Raw genomic sequence first — 27554 nt, forward strand, 5'->3', positions numbered from 1 at the left:
TCGATGTTTCTAACTCTCTATCTCTCTCCCTTCCTTTCTGTATAAAATCAATAAAATATATTTTTTAAAAATATATATATATATATTTCTCTCTCCCTCTCCCTTCCTCTCTGAAATCAATAATTGATTTCAGAGAGGAAGGGAGAGGGAGAGAGAGAGAAACACCCATGATGAGAGAGAACCATGGATCGGCTGCCTCCTGCAGGCCCCCACTGGGGATGGAGCCCACAGCCCTGGGACCCTTCAAGCCCGCAGGCTGACGCTCTATCCACTGAGCCACACCGGTTTTGGCAAAAATATATATTTTTTGAAATCTCAAAATGGGGGGGAGTGAGGGGGACCAGAGAATCCTGTGGAGGAGGGACCCTCCCCTCCCTCCACCCTGTGCTCTGGAGAAGGAGGTGCCTGTGCAGCCGGTCAGTCACCCCCAGAGCCGAGGGGCTCCTGGCCGCTGGGGATTCCCGTGGGCCCTGAGCCCCCGGCATCTCCTCGGGGGCGGCGGGGAGCCCCAGCCCCAGAGGCCTGCGCCCCCCGCCCCCCTCCGCCCGGTGAGGGCAGGTCTCCCTGCGGAAGCCGGTACAGACCCCAGGGAGCTCGCAGGGGCTCAGCTGCTGGGCCCGTCGAGGGGCCATGCTGGCGAGTGCGGCCCGGTGTCAGATCCTCGGCACCCCCCTGGCCGGTGATAAGCCACGGGGCTTCCTCTCTGGCGGGGGCTTTGCATATTTATGGAACACCAGCCTGGGACAGCGCCCGGCCCTGGGTCGCCTGTCAACGGGATGCTTCTGCACCTTTTGGCCCGGCTCGAGGCCCAAATGTTTGCATCCATAAGTCCTTTCCCGCTAATCATCACCTCCGAAGAAAAGCATCGGCTGCCTTTTGAAGAATCCTACGCTTGTCACAGAGAGAGAGAGAGAGAGAGAGAGAGAGAGAGAGAGAGAGAGCAGAAGGGCCTGTTTGAGCCCCATGATGGGCTCGGAGTTCCTCCATTTTTAAAAAAAAATATATTTTATTGATTTTTACAGAGAGGAAGGGAGAGAGAGCCAGAAACATCGATGAGAGAGAGACATGGACTAGCTGCCTCCTGCACACCCCCCATTGGGGATGTGCCCGCAACCAAGGTACATGCCCTTGCCCGGAATCGAACGTGGGACCTCTCAGTCCACAGGCTGACGCTCTATCCACTGAGCCAAACCGGTTTCGGCCAGAAAATGTGGTGGCGGGGCAGGTGACAAGGACGGCGAACCCTTATAAGGGCTTCCTATGCCCCAGGCACCGGGCCAGGCCTCTTACAAGTGCTCATCCATTCACTCTTCCCGCTGGCCCTCTGCGGGAGACCCCGTGACCATTGCCCCTCCTTCAGAGGAGCAGACACCGGAGCGCTGAGTAGTTAAGGAACTTACCAGCAGGTCCAACAGCCAGCAGGCAGCATAACAGAACCCAGCCGGTCTAAGGTGTGCGTTTGAGCCTGGCCGGCACGGCTCAGTGGTTAGCGTCAACTCATGAACCAGGAGGTCACGGTTCGATTCCCGGTCAGGGCACATCCCCCTGTGGGGCGTGCAGGAGGCAGCCGATCCATGATTCTCTCTCATCATGGATGTTTCTCTCTCTCTCTCTCTCTCTCTCTCTCTCTCTCTCTCTCCCTCTTCATTCCTTCCTGATATCCATTAAAACATACATAAAAGCAAACGTTGGTTAAAAAAAAAAAATGTGTGTAGCCAAAACCGGTGTGGCTCAGTGGATAGAGTATGAGTCTGCAGACTGAAGGGCCCCGGGTTCCATGCCGGTCAAGGGCATGTACCTTGGTTGCGGGCACATCCCCAGTGGGGGGTGTGCAGGAGGCAGCTGATGGATGTTTCTCTCTCATCGATGCTTCTAACTCTCTATCCCTCTCCCTTTCTCTCTGTGAAAGATCAATAAAATATATTAAAACAAAACAAAAAATTGCATGTGAGGAGGCACAGGAATTCCGGCCCACCCCAGCACCAATGACTCTGGACAGGATTCTGGGCAGCCCTGGCCTCTGCTTTCCAGGTTCAGCCCATGATTGGTACCTGGGCTCAAGCTGAGTGCGTGTGGTGGGGCCCGAGGCCAGGCTCGCTGCACAGCGCTCTGCCCAGTGGGTGCCCTGCCTGCGGGGCCTCGCCCTCGGTGGCAGTGTGACCACAAAGACACTGCCGCCATCTCGGTCCCTGGCTCTTCCCAGGAGCCGAGCTGCCAGATCCCTGTCCCGACAGCATCCAGCCTCCTTCCGTCACAGGGCGGACACGATCCCCTGAGAGGGGGGATGGAGATGGAGGGAGAACTCAGGGCTTCTGCGAGATGCCCTGCGGGGGCCTGGCCGGAGTGGGCAGGGGTCAGGTGTGTCCCCACGTCCCTCCCAGTGGGCACAGCTACCCCAGGCTGGTCTCCAGGGAAGAGACATGGGCGTCTGGGCTGGCTGGTGGCCTCACCTTTTCCCAGCAGCATGGGCTGGCTTTTCCATGGACAAGGAGGACTGGGCAAGGGCCAGCACAATTCAGCAGGCACTAAAGCTATCACTGAGCCGCCAGACAGCCGGGCCAGAGGCCCGAGCCGGGTTCAGACGGCCTTTGTGCCCTTTGCAGACGGCCCCTCCTCAGGCCCAGGGCCCTGTCTGGCCAGGAGCTCCCAGGAGGGCAAGGGGTGTGACCTCCCTCGCTCTCTCCCTCCCTCCCTCCCTCCCTCTCCCCACCCGGGCCCAGCCCAGGGCTGGCTATAAAGCCGGCCCAGCCCGGCCCTCAGCACGCCCCGCTGCTGGGACCCTCCCCAGCCTCGTCAGGGGACACAGCCGCTCTGCCAGTCCTCCCAAGTGGCAGCATGAGGGCCCTGTGGCTGTGCTGGGCGCTGGGGGCGCTGGGCCTGGCCCGGCCCGGGGCGGCCGTGACCGAGGAGCAGGTCCTGGGCAGCCTGCTGCGGCAGCTGCAGCTGAGCCAGCCGCCCGCGCTGGGCCGGGGGGACGCGGGGCGGCCGGTGCCCCCTGCCCACGTGCGGGCCCAGTACGTGGCCCTGCTGCAGCGCGGCCATGGCGTGCCCTCCCGGGGGAAGCGGTTCAGCCAGAACTTCCGAGGTGAGGCCCTCCCTGCTCCCTGGCCCGTGTGGGTGCGTGTACGTGTGCGTGCATGTGTATGCATGTGCACGCACACATGTGTATGTGTGTATCTGCACGTGTATGTGTGCACGCATGTATGTGCATGTGTGCATGCATACATGTACGTGTGTGCATGCATGTATATGCGTATGTGCATGCATACATGTGCGTGTGTGCATGCATGTGTGTGCGTGTGCGTGTGCTAAGACTGGACGTGCCCATCTGGGAAGGCTGCCCGGGGCCCCTTTCTGGGCCTGAGACTCACCCCACTGGTGCCCCCAGACAGACCCAAGTACCCCAAGGTGAGCATTCTGACCCCCAACCTCTCAGCTGGCCCGTTCGTTAGCTCAGGGCCCGGAGCTGTCCCTTCCTGTGGATGATGGATGGAGATGGGGACAGAGGAGGCCCCGGGTCCCAGGGCAGCGAGGGGGACCAGGGACTGTAAGGAGGGTGGGTCTCTGCGCTGAGGTCCCCACCCAGCGTGCCGGGCTGGTCCCTGCCAAAGCCAAGGCGTCGGGGAAGAGGAGGGTGGAAGGAGGAAGCTGGTGGGGGTGGGGGTGGGGAGCCCAGGCTCGGCTCAGAGGCCTGGGTGAGGCTGGGGCTCCTTGGGGTCCGTTTTCGCACGGCCACCAATGGCCTGTCCTTGAGCACGTGGCTTGCAAATCACCCCCTGACCCTGTTTGGGTCTCTGCACCCGTGGCCGAGTCTGCCCTCCCTGCCAGTGCTGGGAACATGCCAGTGGGTTGCTGTGGGGAGAAATGAGGGGACCTGGCAGATCCTGTTAAGTGCAGTCACTCCGCTGTCAGGGGCACAGGGGCCTGAATCCTACCTGCTCAGCCCCGCCTCTGGGCCTGGGTTCACCCCTCGGCGCCCAGTGCCCCAAGGGGAGGACTCTGACCCTCCAGGCTCAGCGGACCCCAAAGCTCAGGGCCAGGGCTGCCCTTCCGGCTGTGGAGGTGGTTACAGGCCTCCAGGCCCCAGGGGATCTGCAGGTGACTGAGGAGACGGGATAGGGCTGTTCTCTGCCGCCCTGGCTGCCCCCTCTGTGGCTGTGCCCGTGGCTGGAGAGGCCCGGCTGACGCTGCTGTGGTCCCCAGAGGTGGCCGGCCGGTTCCTGGTGTCCGAGGCCTCCACGCACCTGCTGGTGTTCGGCATGGAGCGGCGGCTGCCCCCCAACAGCGAGCTGGTGCAGGCCGAGCTGCGCCTCCTGCAGGAGCCGGTGCCCCCGGCCGCCCTCCGCCAGCACCAGCGCCTGGCCCCGCGCAGCGACCTGGCCCGCGTCTCCATCGAGTGGCTGCAGGTGCGGGCCGACGGCTCCAACCGCACCGCCCTGGTGGACTCCAGGTGGGGTGCCCGGGGGGGAGGAGGGAAAGGGGAGGGCGGGAGGGGGTGAGGGGAGAGGGATGAGAGGCCGGAGAGGCGTCCCCGGCCCCAGCCCTCAGTCCCGGTGCCTGCCGCAGGCTGGTGTCCGTCCACGAGAGCGGTTGGAAGGCCTTCGACGTGACAGAGGCCGTGAGCTTCTGGCAGCAGCTGAGCCGGCCCCGGGAGCCGCTGCTGCTGCGGGTGTCGGTGCAGCGGGAGCACCTGGGCCCGCTGGCCTCCAGCGCCCACAGGCTGGTGCGCTTTGCCGCCCGGGGGCCGGCGGAGGGCGCGCAGGGCGAGCCCCAGCTGGAGCTGCACACGCTGGACCTCGGCCACTTCGGGTAGGTCCCGGGGGAGGAGGGGGCGGCCGGGTGGGCGAGCGGACGGCCCCGGAGGCAAGACATCCCCACTGCACGTCCGTTTCTAACGGTAGAACTTTGTATTCGACAATTGTATTGGCAAATACCTTCAGATATTTTCGATGGGCTTTTATGTTGTCACGCTGTCACACACATTATGCCAATCATCTAATTTCATTTTACCCTTTTCCACAATTAATTCTTTTTTTGTTAAATATGTTTTTATTGCCGAAATTGGTCTGGCTCAGCGGATAGAGCGTAAGCCTGTGGATTGAAAGGTCCCAGGTTCGCCGAAACCGGTTTGGCTCAGTGGTAGAGCGTCGGTCTGCGGACTGAAAGGTCCCAGGTTCGATTCCGGTCAAGGGCATGTACCTGGGTTGCGGGCACATCCCCAGTAGGGGGTGTGCAAGAGAGGCAGCTGGTCGATGTTTCTCTCTCATCGACATTTCTAGCTTTCTATATCTCTCCCTGCCTCTCTGTAAAAAATCAATAAAATATATATATATAAAAAAAAAAAAAAAAAAAAAAAAAAGAAAGGTCCCAGGTTCGATTCAGATCAAGACATGTGCCTTGGTTTCGGGCACATCCCCAGTAGTGGGAGTGCAGGAGGCGGCTGATCGATGATTCTCTCTCATCGATGTTTCTAACTCTCTATCCCTCTCTCTCTTCCTCTCTGTAAAAAAAATCAATAAAATATATTTAAATAAATAAATATGTTTTTATTGATTTTTAGAGAGAGAGGAAAATAGAGGGAGAAAGAGATAGAAACATCTATGGTGAGAGAGAAAAACATCATCCATTGGCCGCCTCCTGCACACCCCCTACTGGGGATCAAGCCCACAACCTGGGGGATGTGCTCTGACTGGGAATCGAACCAGTGACCTTCTGGTTTCTAGGTGGACACTCAACCCTTGAGCCACACCCAGCCAGGCCCCCCTGATTAAGTCTTTGAAAACTTATTAGCAGGATGCCAAGCTGAACAGCTTTCCTCTGACATCCTGGCTCCTTCAGGCAACAAGTGCCAGGCCTGTGGGATCACACAGCCTGAGTTCCATGGAGCTCTGCCTGCGACTGGCTGCAGGGCCTCTGGCCTGTCGCTTCACACGTTTGGGTCCCGTGTCCTCGGGGTCATAGGGGTAATGCTGGGCCTTCAGTAAGGTGTATGTCAGGATAAAGGCAGGTGTCAACTGAGATAACACGTGAAGTCCTAGGTCAGTACCTAGCATACTAGGAGACCTTTATTTACTTTATTTTATTTATTTATTTTTAAAATATATTTTATTGATTTTTTTACAGAGAGGAAGGGAGAGGGAGAGTGTTAGAAACATCGATGAGAGAGAAATATTGACCAGCTGCCTCCTGCACACACCCTGCTGGAGAGGTGCCTGCAACCAAGGTACATGCCCTTGACCAGAATGGAACCTGAAACCCTTGAGTCCACAGGCTGATGTTCTATCCACTGAGACAAACCGGTTAGGGCACTAGGAGACCTTTAATAAACAGCAGCTGGTTTACATTTCAGATGTTTATTCATTCACCATTTACCACAAGCATCCAGCCTTTTTAACATCACAAGAGATAGATCACACGTCTCCCTCCCAGATGCCCCACTGGGCCATGCCCAGGGTCTCCTGACTTCAGCCCTTCCCACTGACCTCTGACTCCCCCTCTCCTTTCCCCCCCACAGAGCTCAGGGCAACTGTGACCCCGAGGCACCCGTGACCGAGGGCACCCGCTGCTGCCGCCGGGAGACGTACATCGACCTGCAGGGGCTGACGTGGGCGCAGAACTGGGTGCTGGAGCCCCCGGGCTTCCTGGCCTACGAGTGCGTGGGCACCTGCCCGCAGCCCCCGGACACCCTAGCCGCCCGGTGGCCCTTCCTGGGGCCGCGGCAGTGCGTGGCCTCGGAGACCGCCCCGCTGCCCATGATCGTGAGCGTCCAGGAGGGCGGCCAGGCCCGCACCCGGGTGGTTAGCCTGCCCGACATGCGTGTGCAGACGTGCAGCTGCGCCTCGGACGGGGCGCCCGTGCCCCGGAGGCTGGAGCCGTAGGCGCTGGGCAATGGGCCACGGAGGCCTCTGTCCAAACATGTGCACCAAGGCAGGTGCTGATGGAGGTTTTAGTGCTTCTTCTTAGCAAGTCACCCCGAATAGGGCCCCTAGTTTGCCTTTCCTGCGTGCTCTACCATTCCTTGTCCTCCTGTCCGCCCCCTAAGCACTTACATGAGTAACTACTGCCACGTGTCGTTGCTGAGCAGGAGATCGTGGCTCCTCGCCAGCCAGCCGGGGTGGCTGAGCCCGGGCAGGCCGTTTGTTCTCTTGCAAATTCTCAACTGACTTTGGGACAACACACCCTGAGATAAGACCTGGGGGGAGAACTCGTTTACTCTATTACACGGTGAATGAAAACCAAACCCTAAAATCTCTCTGTGTCCCCTAGATAGATGCCTAAAAATGAACCCCATCTCCCAAACGTGGAATCCTTTTGGACTTTTGTCAACATGCCTGGGTTCGCCCTGCCAGGGCGCTTGTAAGCGGGAGGAGGAGGGACTTCGGGGTCCCCAAGGGCGGTGCATAGGGGAGCAGGACACCTGGGTTCTGGATAGAACAGGGCCCCAAGCTGTGACTCCATCGCCCTGGGGATCTCCCACACCCTCCCCTCCCCTCTCCTCCGCACCCCCCTACTCCGCCTGCCCGCGCATACTTAGAGAACTTATCACCAGTTAGCACCACATGCATTTACGTTTTGTTATTATTATTATTTAGAAGGGAAAAAAACACACACACACAATTGAATGTAGAGAACATGCAGGAATAAAAGCGGTTTCACTCTGAATCCATGCATCTCCACTTGCAGCATCTAGTCATTCTCTGTTTTGAATGACTCCTCCACAGAGGAGGCGGGCGCACAGCCGCGGTGCGACCTCGGATTGGTCCGCGCTCCGAGCTCCCGGCCGAGGATTGGCTGCCGGGGCGGGCCCGGGGCGTGGCCACGTGGCCCTGCGCGAGGCTGTGCGTGCGCGCGGAGGGTGTCGGGATCCGGCCGGAAGCTGCTGGATCCGGCTTCCGGAGACGCCGCCAGCAGCGCTTTTCCAGCTGCTGCCTCCCCTTTGCGGTGTCTCCCGCCCGCGTGGGGCGAGTCCTGCGGCCGCCGGGGGCACCGAGCCCGGCACCATGAGCGTGGGCTTCATCGGCGCGGGCCAGCTGGCCTATGCGCTGGCGCGGGGCTTCACGGCCGCGGGTGAGCGCGCGGGGCCGGGGACGGCGCGCGGCGGCCTGGGGATCGGGCGTGGGCATCGCGCGGGGAGCTCGGCGCCGCCGGAGCCTCGTGGGGTTTGGCCCTGCTTGCCCCGGGAGAGCATGGGGGCGGGGTGGGCCACGGCGCCCCGCTGAGACGCCCTGTGTGCTGCAGGCATCCTGTCGGCTCACAAGATCATAGCCAGCTCCCCGGACATGGACCTGCCCACGGTGTCCGCGCTCAGGGTAGGTGCGGGGCCGAGGGTCCGGGAGGCCCTGGAGGGTGGCCTGGATCTCTCGAACCCCCCCTTTTCCCCTCCCAGCTGGTCATCAGCAGGCTGGTAACTACCCCCACCCCCATCTGTTAGCATCAGGATCCTCACCCTCCCTCCAGGAGAACATATGGAGGTTCTATTTATGCATAGTAGGTACCCCGCAAATATTCGTGTGTCTTCATGGGCTGTCCGGGGTCCTTATGGCTCTCTGAGCCTGTTTCCTCGTTTGTAAAAGTGGAGATCGCGGTAGCCCCTCTGCTGAGATACAGTGAAGCACGGAGGAGCCAGGCCCGGTGGTGGTTCCTCTCTCTAAAAAGGGTATCCCACGTCTTCAGCCCAGACCTGGGCTGCATGGGAGGGGACGTGCAATGAGGCAGGTGACAGGCAGGGCGGATGATGGTCCCAGCACTGGAGTCCTGCAGGGAGGGGTCCCCTCCCACCTGCCCTGGACCACACGGAGACCAGGTGGGTTGGGGCCTGACTCGGCTCTGCTTCCCACCGTTGGGTGCTAGCATTTCCCTTTGTTGCTTCCCAGTCCTGGACATTTAAAAAAAAAAAAAAATCATTAATTTTTTACAGGGAGGATGGGAGAGGGATAGAGTTAGAAACACTGATGAGACAGAAACATCCATCAGCTGCCTCCTGCACACCCCCTACTGGGTATTTGCCCGCAACCAAGGCACATGCCCTTGACCGGAATTGAACTTGGGACCCTTGGGTCCCCAGGCCGATGCTCGATCCACTGAGCCAAACAGGTTGGGCCCAGCCCTGGAGACTCCTTAGCTGGCACAGGGCTGCCTGGGCTGGCAGACACTGATGGGGATGTGGGACAGCCCTTTTCTGGTTGCCATGGAGACGCTGGTCCACGCTCGGCACCTGTGCTCACTTGCCCAGGTGCAGCCTGTCCCAGTGGGGTCAGGCGCAGACCCTGAGGGGACAAGGCAGGGCGTGCCAGGCGGCGGCTGGCAGAGGGGTGGCTGGCGGCAGGGGTTCGGCGGCTCCCGGGGAGGGCCTGTGCCCGGTGGGGCTGCCCGCGCTGTGAGCCGGGCCGCTTCCTCCCGCAGAAGCTGGGGGTGAGCCTGACCCGGAGCAACAAGGAGACGGTGAGGCACAGCGACGTGCTGTTCCTGGCCGTGAAGCCGCACATCATCCCCTTCATCCTGGACGAGATCGGCGCCGACGTGCAGGCCCGGCACATCGTGGTGTCCTGCGCCGCCGGCGTCACCATCAGCTCGGTGGAGAAGGTGCCCGGCGGGCGGGCGGGGAGGGGAGGGGGGGATGCCCGTGGGAGCCGCCGGGCCCTGGCAATGCCCTCGCCCTCTTCCTCCCTCCAGAAGCTGGCGGCCTTCCAGCCGGCGCCCAAGGTGATCCGCTGCATGACCAACACGCCCGTGGTGGTGCGGGAGGGCGCCACGGTGTACGCCACGGGCACCCACGCGCTGGTGGAGGACGGGCAGCTGCTGGAGCAGCTCATGAGCAGCGTGGGCTTCTGCACGGAGGTGGAGGAGGACCTGATCGACGCCGTCACGGGGCTCAGCGGCAGCGGGCCGGCCTACGTGAGCGCTCACTCACTCGCTCACTCACTCACTCACTCACACAGGCTCGCGCGGCCTCCTGGGGGCTCGGGGCGGCTGGGCTGGTGGCGGACCCTGGTCCTTGGCTCTAGCAATCCTCAGGGGTGCCCTTGAGTGCCTGCACCCCAAGACTCACTGAGGGCCCCCACAGGCGTTCATGGCCCTGGACGCGCTGGCTGACGGCGGGGTGAAGATGGGCCTCCCGCGGCGCCTGGCCCTCCGGCTGGGGGCCCAGGCCTTGCTGGTCAGTACCTCCCTCTGCGTGTCCTGAGCCCGGGGTGGCCTGGGCCTTGGGGGTCAGTGAGTTGGGGGGGGCTGGGCGGGAAGCTGGGGGAGGCCTGGAGAAGGGTGTTCGCTCACTTCCGCTCCTGCTCCAGGGCGCTGCCAAGATGCTGCTGGACTCGGAGCAGCACCCAGGCCAGCTCAAGGACAACGTCTGCTCCCCCGGGGGCGCCACCATCCACGCCCTGCACTTCCTGGAGAGCGGGGGCTTCCGCTCACTGCTCATCAACGCGGTCGAGGCCTCCTGCATCCGCACACGGTGGGTCTCCTCCGCCCCCCAGGCCCTGTCAGCGGCGATGGGGTCTGTGCTGTTACAGCCACCGCTTAGCAGCTAGCGGTTGGCAGGCCTTACGTCATTTGGTTCTCTGATTCCATTGTCGGGATCAGCTTTGATTGATGGGTGAGGAGGTGAAGACTCAGTTTCCCCAAGTCAAACGTGTTTGGTGTGTTGGACTTCTAATTTGGGGAGGTGTCCGGTTAGCGAGGGCGGGAGTTACCCGGTGGTGAAGCCTTGAGGCGCCCTGGCTCCAGGGTTTAATGCCTTCCTCCTCCTCCCCTCTCGTCTGCAGAGAGCTGCAGTCCATGGCCGACCAGGAGAAGATCTCCCCTGCCGCCCTCAAGAAGACCCTCCTGGACAGAGTGAAGCTGGAGTCCCCGACAGTGTCCACGCTGACCCCCTACAGCTCCTCCATGGTCCTCACTCGAAGCCCGGCCCCGGGAGGCAAGAAGGACTAAGGTAGCCGCCCCCTGACAGCCTCGCCGAGGGAGGGGCCGGCAGGGCCAGGCAGGCTCAGGTGGTCTTCCGATCCTTGTGTAAAACCTCCTCCATCTGTCCAGACCGAGCAGCTCCCGTTGGAAGAGGCCTGGCAGGGGCGGTAGATGCTAGAAGCCAGGTGAACCCGCACATTCCCGCTGTCAGAGCCCCAGCTCAGGTGGGAGGCCTGGGAGGACCGCCCTCTGCTGTCCTCCAGGGGGAGCTCAGAGCGGCGTCAGTGGGATGCCACGTCAGGGAGGGGAGGGGTCAACCCATGACAGGGGCACTCCTCTTGGCATGAGCGTGGGCCGCGTGGAATTGTCCCCAGCGGGCACGCACCCCGTGAGGCCATGCTGGATAGAGAAACTGATTCATTCCCGCTAAGTTCAGCCGCTTTAATAAAGTTTTATTTTTTATTTTGCCCGTCTTCCTGTTTTTTTAAAAAAATGTATATTTTAGTGATTTTTTGCAGAGAGGAAGGGAGAGGGAGAGAGTCAGAAACATCCGATGGGAGGGTAACTGATCAGCTGTCTCCTGCACACCCCCCACTGGGGATGTTTCTGCAACCAAGGCACATGCCCTTGACCGGGATCGAACCCCCCCTTCCCCTCCCTGCAGCCCACACACTGCAGGGCTCCTCTCGTCTCGATGGGAGCCCAGCCAGCGTTCCTGGCCGAGCAGCCTCCGTCCGTAACTGAAAACATAGAAAAGTGTTTTCTTTCCAGGCGCCGGGCCGTCCTATTTTGTGTGCAAGATACCCACTCATTTCCTCTTTAATTGAACAATTATAATGTACTTTCCGTTTCCCCATTTCACGGATGGACACACTGAGGCCTGGGCAGGTTAGGAGCACAGCCAGCGAGAGGAAGGCTGACTGCGGAGCGGGGGAGGGTGTAGGCAGGGGCTGCAGGGGTCCCTGGGCCAGGAGACCCAGACCTCAGAGTGGGGTGGGGACTGGCCCCCTCCTGACCTTCAGGGGAGGGCGGGTGGCGTGGTTTTGAGAGACTGGGAAACCTCTCAGAGAAGCAGACATTGTAATTGTTTGCTTTGATTGAAGCAAATCAAACCATCATTCCTCCGTGCCATTTGCATTAAGAGGAAGGAGCGTTTGTGGACTTCCTTTTCTGACAGCACGGCCCGCCTCTCCGGGTCAGGACTCCCCTTTGCCCTAAACAGAAGTGTCTGCTTCTGCCGAGGCCCTGCCTCCCTGCTTTCACTCACCTCCTTGGGGTTCCTCTCCCTTCTCAACCCCTCCCCCCCTTTCCCCCAGCTCTTTGCCCCCAGCTAAGCCCTTCATTGGCCCCCGGCATCTGGGACCTCACTCTTATTTATTTATTTAAAAAACAACAACAACGTCTTACTGATTTTTTTACGGAGAGGAAGGGAGAGGAATAGAGAGTTAGAAACGTCAATGAGAGAGAAACATCGACCAGCTGCCTCCTGCACACCCCCTACTGGGGATGTGCCCGCAACCAAGGTACATGCCCTTGACCGGAATCGAACCTGGGATCCTTCCGTCCGCAGGCCGACGCTCTATCCACTGAGCCAAACTGGCCAGGGCTACTTTGCTTTTTAGTAGGGCTTTTTGAGCTGACAAGATGCTGTCACTCATCACATCCGATGGGATTCTCCCAGCACGCCCGGCAGGCAGGGAGGCGGGGTGTGTGAGCAGCTAAGCAGCTAGGGGAGCTGGGCCAGGACCCCAGGATTCCAAGTCCCCCTCCCGGTTTCCCTCCCAGGCGTCTGGGAGTGAGCTCTGAAGGCAGCAGGTGGCTCTTTGCACAGCAGGCCCCCAGGAAAGCCGGTGCTGGAAGCCCAGCTCTGTCCACCCCACTGCCAGCTGCAGAGGGAAGGCTCGCCTGCGCCACTAGAGGGCGCCAGGCGCTAACCAGTGAGGGCCCCAGGCGACCAGAGGGCCTATAGCATCCAGGGTGTGGGGTCCTGGGGAGAAACCCTACCCAGCTCGGTGCCCCGCGTGCCAGCTGTGGCAGGTGGTTCATGTGTCCACAAAGCAGAGCAGCTCAGCGCTGGTTAGCGATGGGGATCTTGTTTTTGGAACCTCGCTTCCCCTCTGCCCCTCGCCGTCCTCTCTTGTTTGTAGTGTTGAGTCAGACCTTCTGGCTCTCAGCCAGTGTGGGAGCCCCCGCCCGCCCGGCAGGCAGGACCCCGAGAGCAGGGGGGCGAACGCCTGTTAAATCGAATGGAGCTGATCGTGGCCGAAGCCAGCGTTCCCGGGTGTCCGGGCAGACGGGCGGAGAGCCGAGAAGAATCCCTGCATGATTGCCAGTCGATACGTATTTATTTAGATCTTATGACGGGCCCGTAAAATGCGGTTCGCTCCTGTGTCAGGACCCTCCGTGGGAGACGGGGGCCCAGGGCACGTCGCGGTGGGCGGGGAGGCGGGGGGGGGGGGGCAGGGAGAGAAGCTGGCCTTCCTGCAACCGGTGCCTTCTCAGCCGCGTGAGGATTGCAGGGGATGAGGTGCGAGAAGCACCTGACTCAATCTACTCACGTGCATTCGTTCGTGCATTCTCTCAGCCCGCAAACATGGAGCCACGCTGTGTGTGAGACACAGCCTCTCCTGACCCGGTGGGCGGGGTGGGAGGGGAGGGAGAGACTGTGATGACACACATGGCTGCAGAGTCCACCCTGCAAGCTGATCAGGGCTCGGATGGAGGCAGTAAGTACTTGGGGGTGGGGGTGGGGGGCAGAGAGGAGGGGTTTAGGGGGACTCTGACTTTTCCAGGTAGAAAGAGGTGGTAACGGGCCAGGGTAGGCTCAGGAGGGACACCCCCTGGGGATGAGGGTGGGGCTGATGCCCAAGGGAGAGTGTGCTGGCGGCCAGGGCAGGTGGCTGGGCATGGGGACGGGGCAGGGGGGGGCGGGCAGGGGGCAGGAAGGCCCAGGTGAGGCGGGACCGTACGGACACGGGACTGGGCCCCAGGAGGGTGTTCAGCTGGGAGGGATCAGGCTTGAGAAAGAGGATTCCAGAAGCCTTGCAGAACAGTCTTGCAGCCAGCTGGGTGTCAGAGGAGAGGGGCCAGTTGAGGAAGGTAATCCGGGAGGCTTAAGGACCCCCTACCCCCGACACATTCCCGTATATCTTAATGGGTTGTGTAAAAAACAATTTGTTCACACGGATAAGCTGCAGCCGGTAAGCCAAGCTCCTCGCCCCCCGGACCTCCCCTCCCCCCCCCCTCCCCCCCCATGCTCTGCAGACCACTGTAGCTATCGGCCAGTCAGTGCTTCGGGGATTATTGAGCTGATGGAGCAAACAGACGCCCGATAAGGGCCAGGTGAGGGGAAGCAGGTGTGCAGGCCGGGCCGCGGTCCCAGCGTGGCGCCTCCATGCGCAGACCCGGGTGTACCAGGAGCCGAGGCTGGCGGGAGATGATAAGAGGAACAGCTGCCGTTCGCCGAGTGCCAGGCGTGGGCCCGGGCCAGAGCCAGGCCCTGTGCCCGCCTTCCCAGATCCTCTCCCACAGCCCTGTCAGGGGCACATTCCCGAACCCACTCTTACAGACCAGGAAACTGAGGCCCGCGACTTTGCCCGGGGCGGTGGCCAGAGTCCATGCTTGCCCCGCTCTGCTCAGCTGGGGTTCCTCTTGGGGTGGAGCGAGGGGATGGGGGGGCCCTGAGGAGCAGGTGGGGACAGAGGCTGTAGGTCCCCAGGTGGGGATTCTCTGCATAGGAGAGCTTCGGGCACCTGTGCGGGCAGAGCAGCCCAGCAGACACGGATTCTCACAGTCCTGGAGGCTGGAGGGCCGAGGTCACGGTGTCGGCAGGGTTGCTTTCTCCGTGGGCCTCTCTCCGTGGCTTGCAGGCGGCCACCTCCTTCTCACTGTGTCCGCACATGGTCTTTCCCGTGTCCGTATCCCAATCGCCCCCTCCCATGGGGACAACGGTCAGATGGTTGCAGGCCCGGCCCCCGAAGACCTCTCTGACGGCCTGTCTCCAAACCCGGCCACGTGGGGAGGGGCTGGGGGTCAGGGATGAAGTTGGGAGTTGGGAGGACAAAATGTAGGAGCCGAGGATGCAGGAGCCGAGGGGGGGGACCAGAGACAGCTGGTGAGAGCGAGGGAGGCAGTCCCGGGAGCGGGTGGGCGGGGGGAGCTGCTGGGACGAGGCGGGAGGAGAAGTCGGGAGCCTGGCGTTGACCGAGGCCATAAGCTACGGGTGAGAGAGGGTGTGTTCCTGAACCCAGAGCTTTTATTAAATTTTATTTTATTATTTTTTTAATATATATATTTTATCGATTTTTTACAGAGAGGAAGAGAGAGGGATAGAGAGTCAGAAACATCGATGAGAGAGAATCATCGATCAGCTGCCTCTTGCACACCCCCTACTGGGGATGTGCCTGCAACTACTGTACATGCCCTTGACCGGGATCGAACCTGGGACCCCTCAGTCCGCAGGCCGACGCTCTATCCATTGAGCCAAACCGGTTTCGGCCTGAACCCAGAGCTTTGAAGAATGGAAGGATGGCCTTGGCCGGTTTGGCTCAGTGGATGGAGTGTCAGCCCTTAGACGGAAGGGTTCTGGGTTCGATTTCGGTCAAGGGCACGTACCTCAGTTGCAGGCTCCTTTTCAGGCCTGGGCCCTGATCAGGACGTGTGCAGGAGGCAACCCATCGCTGTGCTTCTCTCCCATCGATGTTTCTCTCTGTCTCTCCCTCTCCCTTCCACTCTCCCTAAAAATCAATGGAAAACTCCACAAAAAACATGGCCATGGAAGGCGTCTCTGGCCACTGCAGCCAGGCTGTGAGCCAGGCTCCATGGCGCCCCCACCTGCCTGGTCTCAGCTGGGGGGCCAGGAAGAGCAGGGGGACCCCCCAATAGCTCGATCCTTTTGCAGCTTTCTTGCTCCGAAGGGGAGGGGACACTTGAGCAGCAGCCGCAGTGGGGCCGCCCGCATGTCCAGGATCTGCAGGCAGCCTGGGGGGTGGAGGGCAGCCAGGAGCCAGGGTGCTTCGGCTTTGCTGTCCTGCCACCAGCCACAAGGACCCGGATTCTGATGCCAGCCTGAGGGAGTGGTCGGTGGCCTGCGAGGCCCCGTGGAGGCCCAGGGAGGCCGTGCCTGCCTCCTGACTCACGGAATCTGTGAGTCACACGTGTTTGTTTTTAAGGCTCAGGACGGAGCCTTATTTTTGGAACCGAAGGCCCTCTGTCCCGCAGGCCCAGGGGACAGAAGTGTCTTTGTGATGAGCTCGCGACCGGGCCAGCTCAGATCCAGGCCTCCAGACTCCTACCCAGAGTTCCCTCTGCCTGCCCTGCCCTGTTCCCATGACCCCATGAGGGAGGCCAGGGTCCTGGTGGGATAGGAATCAAGAGGGACCCCTGGCGCCCTCGCTGGTGTGGCTCAGTGGATAGAGCGTTGGACTGCGGGCCTGGAAGGTCCCGGGTTTGATTCCCGGTCAGGGCACATGCTCAGGTTGCAGGCTAGATCCCCAATAGGGGGCGTGCAGGAGGCAGCAGATCAATGATTTATCATTGGTGTTTCTCTCTCTCTACCTCCCTCTCCCTTCCTCGCTGAAATCAATAAAAATACATTTAAAAAGCCCAAAAAGTGACCCCCTAGCCAAGCTGGTGTGGCTCAGTGGTTAAGTATCGACCCATGAACCAGGAGGTCAGAGTTCGGTTCCAGATCAGGCCACATGCCCGGATTTCAGGCTGATCTCCAGTGTGGGGTGTGTAGGAGGCAGCCGATCCATGATTCTGTCTCATCATGGATGTTTCTCTCTCTCTCTCCCTCTCCCTTCCTCTCTGACATCAATAAAAACACACACACACACAGCGGCCTCTAGGTTTGGCTGGGGTGGGGTGAGCTGCACTGAGGGGAAGCGGAGAGGGGTGGAGGGGCAGGTGGGAGCAGCTCGGTGCCCAGTGGAGGCTCAGGCTGCAGCCGCCAGGAATGCACGGCCCGCTGTGCAGCCATGAGCCTGGGCAGGGTCTCTCAGGAGGAACAAGAAAAAGCTCTTCTCGTGACCCCGGCTGTTCGGCTGTTCTCCAGGCTGCTGGCTGGGGCTTGGCGGGCTGGCGAGACGCCCTTCCTGCAGGAGCGGGTGCAGGGCGGGCACCGGGCACCGGCAGAGGCAGACACTGGCAAATCCCCCAGACCACCGACCCCTCCGCAAACACGGCCCCTTCCCGAATGTGGATTCCCCATGTGTGCGAGCGAGCGTCCTGCTGGGGGAATGAGCCTGCAATCAGCCAGAGGGAGCGGATGTGGATTGGGGCTTTTACCCAGGGCTGACCGGGCGGGCGGGCGGAGGGCAGCCTCAGCCTTTGTCATGCAGAGCAAGGAGCCCCGTGCATCTGGGGGGGTTCGGCCTCTGCAGGTTGGATTGGGCCTGAAGGTCAGAGGTCGGGGGGTCATCATCCCCGAGCTGAGCTGAATCTGCAGGGCTGGAGAGGAACAGTGGAGTGGGGACAGGTGGAACCTTGGACTGGAGTTGAGGTCATGGTGGGGAGAAGGGTTTGACCCCCACCAGAGTCCAGGCTGCCAGGGGAGGGTCACAAGGAAGGGGGCGGTCAGAGGTCACCTCCCAGACTCCATGGTGAGGAGGGGCTGGAACTGGGCCCAGGCTCAGAGCCAAAGGGGACAAACGCCGAGGTTGGGGACTGCTGGGTTAGAGAGCCCAGCCTCTGGGGTCTCCAGGGTGGCACCTGTCGCCCTCACAGCCAGGGGCAGACACTACTGTGGGTGCTCCAGAGACGCCCCGAGGCCCAGCCCCAGGTGCCCTGGGCTGCCCCAAAGCTGCACCCATAACCCCTGACCCCAAGCCAGGGGCCCACGTGGCTCCTTGGAGTCTGCAGACCTGCCCCTGGGAGGGCCTCCCGGATCTTCCCCAGCAGCTGGGCCTCTGGCATCAGCGGGCGGCCCTTCCCTGGCTCCCCGGCTCCCTGGCTACCCGGTTTCCTGAGGGTGGGGGCAGGGAGGAAGAAGGACCCCCGTGTCCGTCCAGAGTGCCCCCAGACTGGACTCAGGGCCTGGTCCAAATTGGTCCCCAACTAGGGCCCCCCATGACCTTGCCCCCCATGACCTTGCTCCCCATGACTCTGCCCCCCTTTCCTCCCTCAGGATGGAAGATCTGACTCCAGGGCCCGGGGTAGCTGGGCCAGACCCAGGTGGGGGTGGAGGCAGGGTGGGGGTGGGTGGGTGGGTGGGGGGTGAGGGAGCCGCCCCTCCTTCTGCATGACAAAGCCTGGGCTCCCTCCTGCAGAGCCCACTCTGTGAAGGGCCTCCCAATCCACAGTCCTCCCTCTGGGCCTCCAGCGAGGGTGGCCAGGTTTAGCAAATAAAAACATACAATTCCCGGGAAAATGTCCGTTTCCCATAAACGACCAAGAATGAGGACATCCCGTATTTGTAATTTAGTCACCGGCCCCTGGCTGGCCGCCCAGGTGGCTTCTTTCCCCAGGAGAACGGTTCTGCTGGCCTCAATCCACATCCAGGCCCCGGAGACCTCAGGGCGCCATGGACCGGCCTCTCCCCCCGCCCCCGCCCGCACCCCCCACCTGCACGGAGGGGACGGGCCGGCTTGGGGGGCCGGACAGGGCCTGGCTGGAGACAGCTCAGGGGAGCGGAAAGGGCTGGGGGCTGGGGAGCTGGAGATTTGACGTGGTGCCTCCGTCACAAACTGTGTGGCCCCGGGGAGGTCGTGGCCTGGCTGAGCCTCGGTTTCCTGGGCTCAGACATTGGAGAAAGGGGTGCACTGCCCCCCCTGCCCACGGGAGGGACCATGGAGGGTCCGATCCCGAGGCAAGAGCCTTTCCATCCTGACATCTAGACTAAGGTGACCAGACGTCCTGCTTCTGGCGGGACAGTCCTGCTTTTTAACCGTTTGTCCCGAATAATCCGGACTTTTTAAAATCTCCACGGGCCGAAACCGGTGTGGCTCAGTGGATAGAGCGTCGGCCTGCGGACTGAAGGGTCCCGGGTTCGATTCCGGTCAAGGGCATGTACCTTGGTTGCAGGCACATCCCCAGTGGGGGGTGTGCAGGAGGCAGCTGATGGATGATTCTCTCTCATGGATGTTTCTAACTATCCCTTTCCCTTCCTTTCTGTAAAAAATCAATAAAATATATTTTAAAAATAAAAATAAATAAAAACGCCACGGGATGCGGGACACACTGTTAAAAATCGGGACGTCTGGTCACCTTAATCTAGACCCACAGAGAGCCAAGAAGAGGGAGAGGACGAGGCTTCTTAGTGGACAAGACCTCACTGTCACCCCCACCCCGCCCCACCCCCGACAACGGGAAACACGGGGTTTCCTGTCCAGGGGCAGCCCAGCACCCAGCTGCCCCCAGATGCCCCCTGGGCACCGGTCCCTGCAGGCAGGTGGGTCCTCCCTCGGGAAGCCCTGGCATTGGGCGGGCCGTTCCCTTGCAGCAAGGAACAGACTCACAGTCCACACACCAGGGACCCCCGCTCCGTCCCTGGGAGACGGGGTGCAGCAGAGAATGAGGTGCCCATCTCTTCTCCCCGATACAGACAGACGGCCCCTCCTCAGGCCCAGGGCCCTGTCTGGCCAGGAGCTCCCAGTAGGGCGAGGGGTGTGACCTCCCTCGCTCTCTCCCTCCCTCCCTCCCTCCCTCTCCCCACCCGGGCCCAGCCCAGGGCTGGCTATAAAGCCGGCCCAGCCCGGCCCTCAGCACGCCCCGCTGCTGGGACCCTCCCCAGCCTCGTCAGGGGACACAGCCGCTCTGCCAGTCCTCCCAAGTGGCAGCATGAGGGCCCTGTGGCTGTGCTGGGCGCTGGGGGCGCTGGGCCTGGCCCGGCCCGGGGCGGCCGTGACCGAGGAGCAGGTCCTGGGCAGCCTGCTGCGGCAGCTGCAGCTGAGCCAGCCGCCCGCGCTGGGCCGGGGGGACGCGGGGCGGCCGGTGCCCCCTGCCCACGTGCGGGCCCAGTACGTGGCCCTGCTGCAGCGCGGCCATGGCGTGCCCTCCCGGGGGAAGCGGTTCAGCCAGAACTTCCGAGGTGAGGCCCTCCCTGCTCCCTGGCCCGTGTGGGTGCGTGTGCATGCATGTGCATGCGCGTGTGCATGCATGTGTATGCATGCGCGTGCATGCGTGTGCATGTATGTGTGTGTGTGTGCATGTGTGTGTGCTAAGACTGGATGTGCTCATCTGGGGGGCCAGGGACCTGCTCCCCGGCCAGGCGGGGTGCCCGGGGTGAGGGGGAGGCCTGGCACGGACCCCTCAGCTCCTGTTGCCAACCTGGAGTCCCGGGTGCTGGGGGACAGGGTGCCCGGTACCTCTGCTGTCTGTGACCCCATTACCTCTGGGCTCAGGCATCTGAGAAGGGTGTTCGCAGGCCCCCGGCGCCTCTTCTGCCTTTTGGGGGACGTTTCCCCAAAGCGGAAAATGGGGACAAACTCTGGGCCGCCCCCCAGCCCCGTAGGCAGAGCCAGGTCCAGCTGGGACCAGATCACCCCACGGCCGGGGGCCTCTGCGCCCCACGCCCCATCCCTCCTCGCCCGCCCTGGTGCCGCCACCTCCGTGTCCACTCCGGCCCCCACGGAGGGCGGGGCCGCCAGCAAAGAAGCCCCCAGGCACACGATGGCCCGGAATCAGTAAAAGTATTTAAAAATCTGTTTTTATTGATTGTTAGAGGGAGGAAGGCAGGCATAGAGAGAGAGAGAGTCTCATCAAGAATGAGAGACAATCATGGATCGGCTGCCTGTGCCCTGACCGGGAGTCGAACCCTGACCTCCTGGATCATGGGCCAGTGCGCAACCCCTGAGCCCCACCAGCAGGGCTGGGAAAATATATATTATTGATTTTTTACAGAGAGGAACGGAGAGGGACAGAGAGCCAGGAACATCGATGAGAGAGAAACATTGATCAGCTGCCTCCTGCACACCCCCCACCGGGGATGTGCCCGCAACCAAGGTCCATGCCCTTGACCCGAATCGAACCCGGGACCTTTCAGTCCGCAGGCCGACGCTCTATGCACTGAGCCACACCGGTTTCGACTGGGCTGGGCATATATTTTAGGTGGAGGTGCCCTCTTTGGCACCTGCCCACCCCCCCCCACCCCCCCCGTTTCCCAGGCCCGGGGTCCTCCTTGTGCATTATTGGGGAAACCCTGCCCCAGGCTCAGCCCTGCCCCCTCAGAGGTGCCCTGACGCTGCTGTGGTCCCCAGAGGTGGCCGGCCGGTTCCTGGTGTCCGAGGCCTCCACGCACCTGCTGGTGTTCGGCATGGAGCGGCGGCTGCCCCCCAACAGCGAGCTGGTGCAGGCCGAGCTGCGCCTCCTGCAGGAGCCGGTGCCCCCGGCCGCCCTCCGCCAGCACCAGCGCCTGGCCCCGCGCAGCGACCTGGCCCGCGTCTCCATCGAGTGGCTGCAGGTGCGGGCCGACGGCTCCAACCGCACCGCCCTGGTGGACTCCAGGTGGGGTGCCCGGGGTGCTGGGGGGGAGGAGGAGGGGAAGGGGAGGGCGGGAGGGGGTGAGGGGAGAGGGATGAGAGGCCGGAGAGGCGTCCCCGGCCCCAGCCCTCAGTCCCGGTGCCTGCCGCAGGCTGGTGTCCGTCCACGAGAGCGGCTGGAAGGCCTTCGACGTGACAGAGGCCGTGAGCTTCTGGCAGCAGCTGAGCCGGCCCCGGGAGCCGCTGCTGCTGCGGGTGTCGGTGCAGCGGGAGCACCTGGGCCCGCTGGCCTCCAGCGCCCACAGGCTGGTGCGCTTTGCCGCCCGGGGGCCGGCGGAGGGCGCGCAGGGCGAGCCCCAGCTGGAGCTGCACACGCTGGACCTCGGCCACTTCGGGTGAGCGCCGCGGGCGGAGGGTGAGCCTGGCGGACACCCCCGATAGAGAATCACCCGCCATGGATGCGGGCCTCTCCCCTCAGGGGGCCGGGGGCCTGGAGGAGGGTGTGAGGTTTCTCCTTTTGAATCCTAGGAGCCATCGCACCTGGTTATCTGTGTTTCGGTTTTTTCCAGTGATCGATCTTGACACACACATCCAGCTTTGTTATTTTATATATTTTTTTATTGATTTTTTTTTTTTTTTTTTTTACAGAGAGGAAGGGAGAGGGATAAAGAGTTAGAAACATGGATGAGCCGAAACCGGTGTGGCTCAGTGGATAGAGCATCGGCCTGCGGACTGAAGGGTCCCAGGTTTGATTCCGGTCAAGGGCATGTACCTTGGTTGCGGGCACATCCCCAGTAGGGGGTGTGCAAGAGGCAGCTGGTCAATGTTTCTCTCTCATCGATGTTTCTAACTCTCTATCCCTCTCTCTTCCTCTCTGTAAAAAATCAATAAAATATATTTTGAAAAAAAGAAACATCGATGAGAGAGAGCCATCACTGATCAGCTGCCTCTTGCACACCCCCTACCGGGGACGTGCCTGCAACCAAGGCACATGCCCTTGACCGGAATCCAACCTGGGACCCTTCATTCCGCAGGCCGACGCTCTATCCACTGAGCCACACCGGTCAGGGCCACATCCTGCTTTTTTGTACATCATGAGAGATGGATCACACGTCTCCCTCCCAGATACCCCACTGGGCCCTGCCCCGGGCCCCCTGACCTCAGTCCACCCCACTGACCTCTGACCCCGCCTCTCCTTGCCCCCCACAGAGCTCAGGGCAACTGTGACCCCGAGGCGCCCGTGACCGAGGGCACCCGCTGCTGCCGCCGGGAGACGTACATCGACCTGCAGGGGCTGACGTGGGCGCAGAACTGGGTGCTGGAGCCCCCGGGCTTCCTGGCCTACGAGTGCGTGGGCACCTGCCCGCAGCCCCCGGACGCTCTGGCCGCCCGGTGGCCCTTCCTGGGGCTGCGGCAGTGCGTGGCCTCAGAGACCGCCCCGCTGCCCATGATCGTGAGCGTCCAGGAGGGCGGCCGGGCCCGCACCCGGGTGGTCAGCCTGCCCGACATGCGTGTGCAGACGTGCAGCTGCGCCTCGGACGGGGCGCCCGTGCCCCGGAGGCTGGAGCCGTAGGCGCTGGGCACGGCCTCCGTGGGGCTTGATTGGCGTGCCTCCGAAGGGCACCAGGTGCCAGGAGAAATGGGGGTGGCTGTGGGTGGGCACATGCTCTGTGCTCTCTGCTGAGCTCTGAGTCCGCTTCCTCCAACTGGTCAGCTCACCTGCTAATATCCGCCCCCAGGAACAAGACTCTGGGGTCACCGGGCAGCCCGTCCAGGCTCCTGGCTCCTTCGTATTACCCGCTGCACTCGCTCCTAAGCACTTACCCGGGTCGGTTCTGTCCTCTAAGAGCCGAAACGCCCATCTGCCATGGTTCCCCTCACCCAGGAGCTGGGAGGAGTCTGGTAAGGACTGGAGACTCAGAGGCCACTCTGGGCTTCACACCGAGGCTCAGGGATAGGGTGTGTGCTCTGATCTCAGACACAGAGGGCATCTTTGCAAGAAAGAAAGAAAACGCATCTTCTGCATTTTAAAAATATTTTACCAAGAAGCCTGCCCGTGGTGGAGGACACGGAACGTTCTCTAGAGAAACAAGGGTAATGCGATTAGAAGGCCATGGCCAAGGTCTCCATTTTCAGAAGGACAGGGGGGAAGGAGGAAGCCCGATGGGACAGAAAAGAACTGTCAGATGTGGGAGGAGACCCCCCTGCCCCCGCCCCCCACCCCCAGCTGGAGCCACAGGCTGGTGCTAGGGTCCTGGGCAGGGAGGTAAGAGGTTTGGCATCCCCCCCCCCAAAAAAAAGGATAGAGCGTCGGCCTGCAGACTGAAAGGTCCCGGGTTCGATTCCGGTCAAGGGCATATACCTTGGTTGCGGGCACATCCCCAGTAGGGGGTGTGCAAGAGGCAGCTGATCGATGACTCTCTCTCATCGATGTTTCTAACTCTCTCTCTCCCTTCTCTCTGTACAAAATCAATAAAATATATTAAAAAAAAAAAGAAAGAAAAGAAAAGAAAAAGGAGGAGAGCCTAGGAATGGAGCCGAGGGCAGGGAGGGCAGGGAGCCCGCAGGGCGGCGCCCGGGTGCTGAGCAGTCACCCATCCAGGGCAGGAAGCCCCGGAGGAGGCTCTGGCCCAGCTCCGGGCCTCGCAGGTGCAAACCGAGGCCGGAGAAGGAGCAGGAGCGCAGTTTGCACAGGTCCTCCCGGAGCCGGGCCCCGCGCCCTGCGCCCCCCCCCCCCGGGGGCGCCCCCCGCGCCCCGGCCGCTTACCGTCCGCCTGGAGGACGCACCCGGTCCCCAGCCCGGGAGATCGGTGGCCCCGGTGACCCCGATCGGTGGCCCCGGTGACCCCGGAGGCCCGGGCTGTACCTTATGGCTTCCGTTTGGGGTACCCCGGGGCCCCTGGGACCCGGGGCGCTCCCGGCGGCACCGATGCCGCGGATTGGCGGGGAGCCCCCCGCTCCGGCTGGGAAATAAAGTGCAAAACGGGCCCCCCAACCCCGACGGGGGCGAAGCCAAGGCTCCCCCGGCGCCGCCTCCGCCTCCGCCTCCCCGACCACCTGTGCGCAGCCTGGCCTCCGGGGCGCGGGGCGCGGGGATCGGGGGTGCGGGGCTGAGCCCCGGGGCGGCGGCGCCCTCGGACCCCGGACCGGAGCGGGCGGGCGCCCCGCGGAGGCGGGAGGAGGGAGGGAGGGAGGGAGGAGGGAGGAGGGAGGGAGGGAGGGAGGGAGGAGGGAGGAAGGGGGCGCGGCCGGAACGCCCTCCCCGCGGCGGCGGCGGCGGCGGCCCCGGGCGCGCAGGCCGCGCTGCGCATGTGCGGCGGCGGCGGAGTTTCACTTTGTAACTTTCGGGCTCGGGACGCGCCGCCGGGCGGGCGGACGGACAGACGGACGGACTCCGCGCTCCGCGCCCCCCGCCGCCGCCGCCGCCGCAGGTAACGGGGCTGGGGGTGGGGGTGGGGGAAGGGGCCGCCGCCTGCGCCGGGGGGTCCCCTCCGCCTCCCGGATCTGGGGGTCCCGGCTCCGCGCAAGGGTCCGAGGTTCGGGGCGCGGCCCTCGGACCCGCAGCCCCCGGGCCGGGCACGGAGTCGGGCTCGGGAGGCGCAGAGGGTCAGCCCGGGCCCCGCAGCCGCGCGCTCCTCCCGGCCACCGGCTGCGTGTCTCTCTCTCTCTCTCTCTCTCTCTCTCTCTCTCTCTCTCTCTCTCTCTCTCTCTCTCTCTCTCTCTCTCTCCTCCTCCTCCTCCTCCATTCCCCCCAGGTCCCCTCCTCGCCTCCCTCCCTCCCGGGCTTTGGGGATCCGTCCCCGGGGAGCCGACCCCCCCTCCCCGCCCCGCCGGGGGCGCACGCCGCCCGGGCGCGTCCTCCTGGCACCGGGCACCGGGCACCGCGCACCGGGCACCGCGCACCGGGCACCGCGGCGGGCGGGAGGCCGGTGCCCGGGCGGGAGGCCCCTCTGCGCCGCGGCTTTCGCTCCCCGCGGTCCCGGCGGCGGCGGCCGGGGGTGGGTCCCGCCGGGAGGAGGGACGCCGGGGAGAGGGGAGGACTCCGCTCAGAGCCCGGAGGGCCTCCAAGGGTCAGCCCCGGGGGAAGGAGTCCACCTGGTGGCGGATCAGGCCACCCAGGAGCTTCCTTCTTCCCTGAAGTCTGTGCGGGGGGCGGAGTGCCAGCCCCTGGACGGCAGCCGGTGGGGGTGGGTCATGCGCACCCATGGGTGGGCGCTGTGGGTGCCAGGGGACCATGGGGTGAGAGGCCTCAGGGGATCCTGGCCCCTGCAGGGTGGTCGGCATCCACTGGGGCTCAGGAAAGGCTCCCCCGGGGCAGGGGGGCATCCCTTACAGGTGTCCCCTCCCTCTCCCCAAACCCCACTGTCTTTTTAAAAATATATATATTTTATTGATTTTTTTACAGAGAGGAAGAGAGAGAGATGAGAGTTAGAAACATCGATGAGAGAGAATCACCCACCAGCTGCCTCCTGCACACCCCTCACTGGGGATGTGCCTGCCACCAAGGTACATGCCCTTGACTGGAATCGAACCCGGGACCCTTGAGTCCGCAGGCGGACGCTCTATCCACGGAGCCAAACCGGTTTCGGCTGCTGGTGTTTCTGGGAGAAATGAGATCTTCAGAGGAAGGGTGCCCCCGGGGCCGGTGCTTGCTGCCGGCTAGCCTTGGTGGCGGACTGGCTTTGGCGAGTGTGAGACAGCTGTTGGACCCCGCCCTCTGTCCACAGCCAGATTCCGGGGGGCACGTGGGCTGAACTTGGGAGCGGGGGCATGAACCCCCGGCTGCCTAGAATCTGGCTCAGCCGGAAGTCTTGGATCTCCCTGGCTCAGGGTCTTGGCTGGAAATGAGCCCAGGAGGCATGGAGCAGCACGAGGCATTTGCATACAACGTGTCAAACAAACCCTATATTAGGGGTGTCGAACTCAATCAGAGAAGGGGCCAAAATCTAAAATCCAGCCTAAATCGCGGGCCGAATGGTTTACTGAACAGTCATAAACTGACAATGTCATAAACTGACAGCGGAGTGCAGTGATGACAGCGCGGTGCGGGCCACATTGCAAGGCCTGGTGGGCTGGATTTGGCCCGCGGGCCTTGTGTTTGACACATGTGCCCTATATAATAAATAGGCGATAAGCAAATGGACCATCACTCCAACACACATGATGGCCGCCCCCATATGGACACAAGATGGCCTGCAGGGGAGGGCAGTTGGAAGTGACCGGCTTACAAGGGAGGGCAGTTAGGGGCAACCAGGCCAGCAGGGGAGGGTAATTGGGGGGGGGGGTGATCCGGCTGGCAGGGTAGGGCAGTTGTGGGCAATCAGGCTGGTAGGGGAGCAGTTAGGCATCTATCAGGCTGGTAGGGGAGTGGTTAGGGGGTGGTCAGACTGGCAGGGGAGTGGTTAGGGGGTGATCAGGCTGGCAGGGGAGTGGTTAGGGGTGATCAGGCTGGCAGGCAGGGGAGTGGTTAGGGGGGATCAGGCTGGTAGGCAGGGGAGTGGTGAGGGGGTGATCAGACTGGCAGGGGAGTGGTTAGGGGGTGATCAGACTGGCAGGGGAGTGGTTAGGGGGTGATCAGACTGGCAGGGGAGTGGTTGGGGGTGATCAGGCTGGCAGGCAGGGGAGTGGTTAGGGGGGATCAGGCTGGTAGGCAGGGGAGTGGTTGGGGGTGATCAGGCTGGCAGGCAGGCAGGCAGCGGTTGGGAGCCATCTGTCCCGGATTGTGAGAGGGATGTCTGGTGGCCGGTGTAGGCCGGATCCCTGTGGGCAGTCAGACATCCCCTGAGGGGCCCCAGATTGGAGAGGGTTCCTGCTGGGTTGAGAGACACTCCCCCCCCCCCCACCTTGTGCACAAATTCCGTGCACCGGACCTCCCGTATCAGGTCACTGAATATTTGGAAGGTCGTGGCCAAGCAGGGCTCCTGTGACCACGGCCTCCTCGCTGGCTGGGCCCCTGCCCAGAAGGGCCAGTGTTCCAGCTCCGGAGCCAGCTCCCTCCTGATCTCTGCCCCCCGAGTCCCCTCTCCACACTCCCCCACCTCATCAGCTCCACCTGGAGAAGCCACGGTGTCTCAGCAGGCGCTGGGCGTGTGTGTGTGTGTGTGTGTGTGTGTGTGTGTGTGTGTGCCGGGCAGGACAGGCTACAGCTGAGCTGAGAGGCGGGGAGACTGAGGGCCTGACAGCTGTGTGCTCAGTGGCGTCATCTGGAGGAGCTGATGGGACAGGCTCCAGCCC

At 62.5% G+C, this 27554-nt stretch overlaps 3 protein-coding genes across 4 annotated transcripts; all 3 read left to right on the forward strand.

Annotated features, from left to right (window-relative positions):
- Positions 1 to 2792: 2792 nt before the first annotated feature.
- On the forward strand, positions 2793 to 7571 carry LEFTY2 (left-right determination factor 2). The gene is made up of 4 exons (XM_084868498.1): positions 2793 to 3085; positions 4204 to 4450; positions 4567 to 4809; positions 6515 to 7571. Exons 1-4 carry the CDS (start codon positions 2836 to 2838, stop codon positions 6876 to 6878), a joined length of 1104 nt encoding a protein of 367 aa, XP_084724624.1. The 5' UTR covers positions 2793 to 2835; the 3' UTR covers positions 6879 to 7571.
- Positions 7572 to 7862: 291 nt separating this feature from the next.
- PYCR2 (pyrroline-5-carboxylate reductase 2) lies at positions 7863 to 11366 on the forward strand. Of its 2 annotated transcripts, XR_014793575.1 has the most exons (8): positions 7863 to 8067; positions 8239 to 8309; positions 9403 to 9582; positions 9673 to 9894; positions 10064 to 10156; positions 10290 to 10453; positions 10764 to 11105; positions 11188 to 11366. XR_014793575.1 is itself a non-coding variant. In XM_084868608.1 (7 exons), exons 1-7 carry the CDS (start codon positions 8001 to 8003, stop codon positions 10927 to 10929), a joined length of 963 nt encoding a protein of 320 aa, XP_084724734.1. In that variant the 5' UTR covers positions 7863 to 8000; the 3' UTR covers positions 10930 to 11366. The 2 variants fall into 2 exon arrangements, 1 of the variants encoding a protein (XP_084724734.1); XM_084868608.1 differs by having other exon boundaries at positions 10764 to 11366.
- Positions 11367 to 19637: 8271 nt separating this feature from the next.
- LEFTY1 (left-right determination factor 1) lies at positions 19638 to 24235 on the forward strand. Its single transcript, XM_084868968.1, has 4 exons — positions 19638 to 19930; positions 21099 to 21345; positions 21473 to 21715; positions 22530 to 24235. Exons 1-4 carry the CDS (start codon positions 19681 to 19683, stop codon positions 22891 to 22893), a joined length of 1104 nt encoding a protein of 367 aa, XP_084725094.1. The 5' UTR covers positions 19638 to 19680; the 3' UTR covers positions 22894 to 24235.
- The last annotated feature ends 3319 nt before the right edge of the window (positions 24236 to 27554 follow it).

The sequence above is a fragment of the Pipistrellus hanaki genome (assembly GCF_964339955.1).
Source record: "Pipistrellus hanaki genome assembly, chromosome: 20".
Classification (NCBI taxonomy): Eukaryota; Metazoa; Chordata; class Mammalia; order Chiroptera; family Vespertilionidae; genus Pipistrellus; species Pipistrellus hanaki.